This window comes from Chrysochloris asiatica, unplaced genomic scaffold (assembly GCF_000296735.1).
Source record: "Chrysochloris asiatica unplaced genomic scaffold, ChrAsi1.0 scaffold00051, whole genome shotgun sequence".
In the NCBI taxonomy this organism is placed as follows: Eukaryota; Metazoa; Chordata; class Mammalia; order Afrosoricida; family Chrysochloridae; genus Chrysochloris; species Chrysochloris asiatica.
Genome location: NW_006408569.1, coordinates 15,010,040 through 15,017,071, shown reverse-complemented (window position 1 = coordinate 15,017,071; position 7,032 = coordinate 15,010,040). Strand labels below are relative to the sequence as shown.

The 7,032-nt window shown below is 33.5% G+C and overlaps 1 protein-coding gene across 3 annotated transcripts in view; it reads left to right on the top strand.

Moving 5' to 3' along the window:
• Window positions 1-7,032, top strand: part of STAG2 (stromal antigen 2) — a 210,761-nt gene that overhangs the window by 160,157 nt on the left and 43,572 nt on the right. For all 3 annotated transcript variants that reach the window (XM_006862849.1, XM_006862848.1, XM_006862847.1), the window contains 6 exons: window positions 615-722; window positions 1,991-2,102; window positions 3,747-3,864; window positions 4,306-4,409; window positions 5,436-5,528; window positions 5,631-5,720. In XM_006862849.1, the coding sequence (XP_006862911.1) occupies window positions 615-722; window positions 1,991-2,102; window positions 3,747-3,864; window positions 4,306-4,409; window positions 5,436-5,528; window positions 5,631-5,720 (625 nt within the window). The remainder of the gene's footprint in view (window positions 1-614; window positions 723-1,990; window positions 2,103-3,746; window positions 3,865-4,305; window positions 4,410-5,435; window positions 5,529-5,630; window positions 5,721-7,032) is intronic.

Here is a 7,032-nt window from a genome sequence, read left to right as displayed (position 1 = left end):
TGAGAATTTTAGCATCTTTGTTCATGAGGGATATTGGTCTATAAATTTTTTTTTTTTTTTTAGTGAAATCCTTCCCTGGTTTTGGTATGAGGGTTATGCTTGCTTCATAAAATGTATTAGGAAGTTTTCCATCTTCCTTTATCTTCTGGAATAATTTTAGTAGAATTGGGGACAACTCTTTCCTGAATGTTTTATAGAACTCACCAGTGAAGCCATCTAGGCCTGTCTAGGGTTTCCGAGGAGCAGCTGATGAGTTTGAACCACCAACCTTGCAGTTCAAACGAGTCTGCAGTCCAGCGCATTAACCCACAACACCACAGCAGGACTCCTTACATTAGTGTCCTGTAGTTTGTGTTCATTTTCCTTTAGCATCTATGTCACATTTTTACTTGTCTTCATAATTATTTTTTATATTCATTATTTAAAATATTCATCTCAGTTTTTGATAAGCTGTACTTGAAAGAGAACAATCAAAATGTTTATTTTTATTAAAAATTAAGAAAGTATACTCTTTTTAATGCATGAACAGAGATTTTTGCATTCTTACTGTGCGTAGAATTATGACATTATAAAAGGGTTTTGCATATTTTTTGTTTTGTTTTGTTTTTTTTTAGGAGTAGTGAGGAAGTTCTTACTGCTGAAGATTGTGAAAATGTCTATCATCTGGTTTATTCAGCTCACCGGCCAGTAGCAATAGCAGCGGGAGAATTTCTCTACAAAAAGTAAATCTGTATTTCTGTTACTAATTTTTTTACCATATCTTTTTGTAGCTATAATTTATTGTATTTCACTAAATATATAACTTATTTTTTTAAAGTTTAATCTGAAATAATACCTGTAGCCATGTATTGTAATAGATATGCTGAAATGCTACTAATTTTCCACTCTTCTTTCCTCCTACCTTAACTTGCACATATTGTGTGTACTTTAACCTTTAGTCTCTTTTTTTGGCTTTGAAACAGTAGTGTTTTTGCCTTGCTTTTATAAAATATTAAAATTTCTCATTCAAGTACTTAATATAGTTTGACTTCAGAAGTCCAAGATTCCTATACTTTACCTTACGATGCTGTTTATCATCTCCAATTAAGTATTATGGATAACTGAATATATGAGTGCAAAACACATTGAGCAAAAGCTATGCAACAACAGCTTTGGAAAAGAGAATTTCAAACCACGTGGACTGAACTATATTTTTGTAAGATTATATTAAAATGTTTATTGAGGGAGAAATAGTTATTAGAATGAATGTTATAAAACATTCATATTTTAAAAATTCACATTATGCTTTCTATTGATAATTGCAGTATTTAATCTGCTGTTTTTGAAGAAAAAGCCATGCTATTCATAGAATGAAATCAATAAGTTTAGACTTTGGGATAATTGTTCAGGTTTAAAGAAAACTATGTATATTTCACAGGTTTTTATGTATAAATGATGTAGCTCAGTCACTTTTATAAGAGAAAACAGTCACAAAAAATGCAAGGTTTCTAGAAAGCAATAATTACAGTTTGCTAACCACACCAAATGAATCCAAGTGTCTTCTAGTCATTTCTGAATTATAGCAACCAAACAGGACAGAGTAGAACTGTGTTCTTTCAGGATTTCTGAGGCTCCAGAACTTTATTGAAGCAAATTGTTTCATCTTACTCATATGAAGTGACTTGTGGGTTTAAACCACTGATTTTTCTGGTTTCAACTACTGACTTTTCTGTTATTCCATTGCATATCCCACTGTTTTACCAGGGCTCCTTCAGCTCAGTACAGTTCACTTGAATCTATTCAAGGAGACAGCAAAGTATGGAACAAAAAGGATTTATATAATTATACTTGATGGTGTATGTTCAACAGATTTATACCTACTTGTAGCTTTTCTTTAACTTCTTTTTTGAAATGCTTTTTAGTAAAAGAATTCAGGTGGTTTAAGTGTTTTTATTTACAAAATAACTTTTTTGTTTATTTTTTTAAAATAAATGCTTTGCTTTCATCATAGACTGTTCAGCCGCAGAGATCCAGAGGAGGATGGAGTGATGAAAAGAAGGGGAAGACAGGGCCCGAATGCCAACCTTGTTAAGACATTGGTTTTTTTCTTTCTGGAGAGTGAGGTTAGTCAGTGTTGTTTGCTTTATACTTAGCCTTGAAAAATTTTAGAGGAGAGCTGAAAATGATATACATCTTAAAAATTTCCATGTAATACATTAAATGGCTATTTACGCATTCCTCGGGCAAGGGTCTGGGAAGAAAGTGCTTCCTGCTTTTATTAAGATGTTCAAATATTGGTTGTAAGACCTTTGTAATTCGTGCCTCTATCATTACTCTTATTGTAGATTTGGTTTATGTCTCCCTCAAATTGAAAATGTACATTTTTGTGTGTGTGCATACTGTGTGTGTGTGTTAATTAATCAGTGTTAGGACTCCTGGGGAGTCCTGGTATTGCACTCTAGGATAAACACTAGACTGCAAGGTTGGTTTGAACTGCAAGGTTTATGGTTCAAACGCAACCAGCTGCTCCTTGGAAACCCTATATAGGGCCACTATGAGTCAGAACCAGCTGGACAGCACTTAACAACAACAGGACTCCTGGATATTTGCTGTAGGATATGCACCGGAGTGTAAACCTCAAGGTCGGTGGTTCAAATCCACCTGCCCATTCTTGGAAATCCTGTACAGAGTCGCTATTGAGTTGGAGCTCTCTCAACAGCGCTTAACAACAACAGGACCTTTTAAGTTAATTTTCTAATTGTTGCTAGTATAGCAAAAAATAACTTCAATATTGCAAAGCATGTATGTAAAAAACTTTTCTTTTTGCTGTGTTGTACTCAGGCTCTATTGACCTTGTTATCTGCAACTTGGCAAAATTCATTTATTTCAGTCATTTTTTAAAAGCATGACGTATGGAAATAAAGATCATCTTATTTATTCCTTTCCAAAATTTATACCTTTTTTCTTGCTTTACTGAACTTCTTGCTAGTACCTCCAGAAGAATGTTGAATTAAATCTTAGGGAAAAGCAAAGCACCCAGTATTTCTACACTAAGCATACTGTCACCTATACATATTGTGTTGATATTTAGTCAGATTGAGGATATTCTTTTCTATTGCTGGAAACTTTTCTCATCAATATATGTTTAATTTTTTTCAAAGGCTTTTCTTGTATTTCTTTTTGATCATCACTTGAGTTTGTCTTTTGTTATGTTAATGTATTGAGTTATGTTCATGTTTTTGAATGTTTAATGAAACTTGCAGGATAGCGTCTACTTGATCATGATATATTATTCTTTTTATGCATTGCTAGATTCAATATTTCTTATGCTTTCACTCTTAAGTTCATGTAATACCTTCAACAAGTTTGGGTATCATGGTTATTCTGGCTTCCTAAAATACCAGCAATGAAGACAAATGATTTGCTGTATATTGAATTGATAAGTGAATATTTAGTCAATCTTCCGTTAAAATAAATTAGAAGTATGTTTCAGAATTGAATAGTTAACTGACATTAGGCAGGGATACAAAGTAACAACATAAAATCTTTATAAAAATTATTTTCATATTAATGTTTTAATAATGTAAGAACTGTTTTTGGTACTACCTAACTAGATTTGCTTATGTACAGAAAGTTATGGTAGTTTCTCATTTGTATTTCTGTCTTAGTCATTTTTTCCACTTGAAATTTTATATATCATACAACAAAGTTTTGAGTTAAGGCTAGTGTGCTATTTAACCAAGCACATTGCTCTTTTGAAATTTTAGTTACATGAGCATGCAGCGTACCTTGTGGATAGCATGTGGGACTGTGCTACTGAGCTGCTGAAAGACTGGGAATGTATGAATAGCTTGCTGCTGGAGGAGCCACTTAGTGGAGAAGAGGGTAAGGACATTTAATTATGGCATTTTTGTTGTCTAGACAGTTTTGAAAATAGATTTTACTCATTCCAGTAGTTTAGCCTTTTAGTGTTAAAACTAGATATAAAATCTTAGTCAGGTATAATTCTGTTTATACAGGCATGAATATGTAGAATGATATAATTGTGCTCCACATTTATTTTATTTTGTATCTGGAAGGGCTTTCTTTGCTCTCATGTGTGTCCCTGTGGTAGAATAGACTTGGAATGTTGAGGGCTACTGTGTGGGAAGGTTTAACTTGTTCTGATCTTTCTGTGATAATTTAATGGTATTGTCTTTATTTTGACAAATTCAGTTTGCAGATAGTAGAAACTGTTGTGTGATAATTACAAGTGGCATATACTGAAAAGAAATAGCTTAACTCTTTTTGTCTTTTCCTTCCCTCTGCCACCTCCCCCACTTCCAGCATTAACAGACAGACAAGAGAGTGCTCTCATTGAAATAATGCTTTGTACCATTAGACAAGCAGCTGAATGCCATCCTCCTGTGGGAAGAGGGTCAGGAAAAAGGGTATGCCATATATTTTTAGTATTCTAAATTGCATTTTTTCCTTTTTTATTTGTTGTTTTTAATTACAGAACAATAGTTTTTGTGCCATATGTGTGGATCCTTCAAACTGTTCATGGAAAAATTCCATTATCTTTTCATTCCATTTTTCCATGAACTTTGTGAAGTCCCAGGTACATTTTGTTTTCGGATGGCCATTGCTTATGTGTTAGAATTAAAAAATCTTAACTTCTTATTTTGCCAAATTTGGGAAGTGTTGAATGTGTTCCATAAAGATACCTTGCTAGTTATTGCAGGACTTCAGTGATTGACATTCTCTGCCTTGAAGATTGAATAAAGTGTACCCTTTTAGTTTGGTGCATTTAGTTTTTTGCTTAATTTATATATTTGCTTTCCTTTAATATAAAATGACAACTAAAAATAGAAATAATTATTCATTAAACTTGGGAAATTCCTATTTTCTGGGATCAGATTTCACTGTATTACTCCAAAGATCTCAGATACTTCGTATGTTACTGTTTTTCAAACTTTTGACCATGACACACAGTAAGAAATGCATTTATATATTGTGACTTACAGATACGTGTTGTTTACAACAACAAAAACTTCATCAAACACTTCCAAACCTTTTGGTGTGCTGTGCATATTATTTTAATTCTTTTTAACTCATTCTCCTAAATGCTTATAGTAGCTTATTATTTGTAACCCATGAGTCATTACAGAAACTACTAAACTACCTTTCCTGTTACCAACTACTGCTCCTTCCATCCAAAGCTAGGATTTGTTGGTCTAATTTAATATTGATTGTGCCTCTATAGTATTGGGCGAATTTGTGTGGTGGTTGGTATTTTCATAATGTGCAAGTTACTCACTTTGGTGCCTGTTTTCAGGTTAATGTTTTATAGTACAAATTTTTACATTATTTGAAATAGAGTTTATTGTTTGTTTTATATGTTACAACTGAAACTTGGACACTTAACAATGTTAATGGATTTAATATATTCTTTAATTTTCTTCGTGTTATTTTAGGTGCTGACAGCAAAGGAGAAGAAGACCCAGTTAGATGACAGGACAAAAATCACTGAACTTTTTGCTGTGGCACTTCCTCAGTTACTAGCAAAAGTAAGTTTTTTCTGGCCTTTTTTGAAATTCCATACAGATTATTTATCTTAATGCTTATATGCCATCAGTGTGTTGTTGACACATTTTTATTTTACTTCCAAGTATTCTGTAGATGCAGAAAAGGTGACTAATTTGTTACAGTTACCTCAGTACTTTGATTTGGAAATATATACCACTGGACGATTAGAAAAGGTAAGATGTTTTCTATGTAGTAAAAAAATCCATTAGAAAAACTGTTTGGTTTATCCAGTCATTTTTTAGATTGTTTGAAATATAAATTTGTAACTTAATATAAAAGGAAATCTATTTCTTCAGTTTTCTTTATATTAAATCAGTTGGGTTTAAAGCCTCGTGCTAAGCCTCCTGTTGCTTCATTTCCCCAGCCATACCCTTATTCCTTGTCATTTATAGATCTTAGGGAGAGTCATCAGGATTGGATGAAGATTCACTAACAATCTCCGATAATGCATATGAAAATGTTTGCTGAAAGTGAAGAGGACTTAAAATACTTACTGATCAAAGATCAGAGCCCTCTGTATGGTTGTACCTCAATGTAAAGAAAACAAAAATCATCACCTCTGGACCAATAATATCAACATGGTAAATGGAGAAAAGATTGAAATTGTCAAAGATTTCGTTTTGCTCTGATCAACCATCAACACTTGTGGAAGCAGCAATCAAGAAATCAAATGATTTATTGTACTGGGCACATCTACTGCATGAGACCTCTTTAAAGTGTTGAAGACCAAAGATGTCAATTTGAGGACTAAGGGTGCACCTGATGGCAAGCCATGGTATTTTCAGTAACCTCATATGCATGCAAAAATAGGACAGTGAGTAAGGAAGATTGATGCATCTGAGTTATGGTGTTGGAGAAGAATATTCAGAGTACCATGGACTGCAAAAAGAACAAATAGATCTGTTTTGGAAGTGTAGCCAGAGTGCTCCTTGGAATCCAGGATGGCCAGACTTTGTCTTTCATACTTCAGACATATTGTCAGGAGGAACCAGTCTCTTGGGAAGGATATCATGTTTGGTAAAGTGGAGTGTCAGAGAAAAACAGGATTGGCACAGTGGCAGCAGCAGTGGACTCAGGTATAGCAATGATTGTGAGTTTGGCTCAGGGCAGGGCAGTGTTTCATTGTGTTGTGCATAGGGTCACGATAAATTAATTAATGGCACCTTGATGGCACCTAACAACAACAAAACAACAGGGAGAGTCATTGGATAATAACAGTTACTAAATAACAGCAGCTAATTTTCATTGAGCATTGTGTTCCAGGAATAATGACATCTTTACATATATAAATGATAATTTACATTTTACTATTGACTGATTTATTAGGTAATAATCAAAGACCACAGCCTTCGGTGTGGATAGCATCTTAATGTAAAGAAAACAAAAATCCTCACCACTGGGCCAATAAACAACATTCTTATCAATGGAGAAAAGATTGAAGTTGTCAAGGACTTCATTCTTCTTGGATCAACTATCAACACTCAT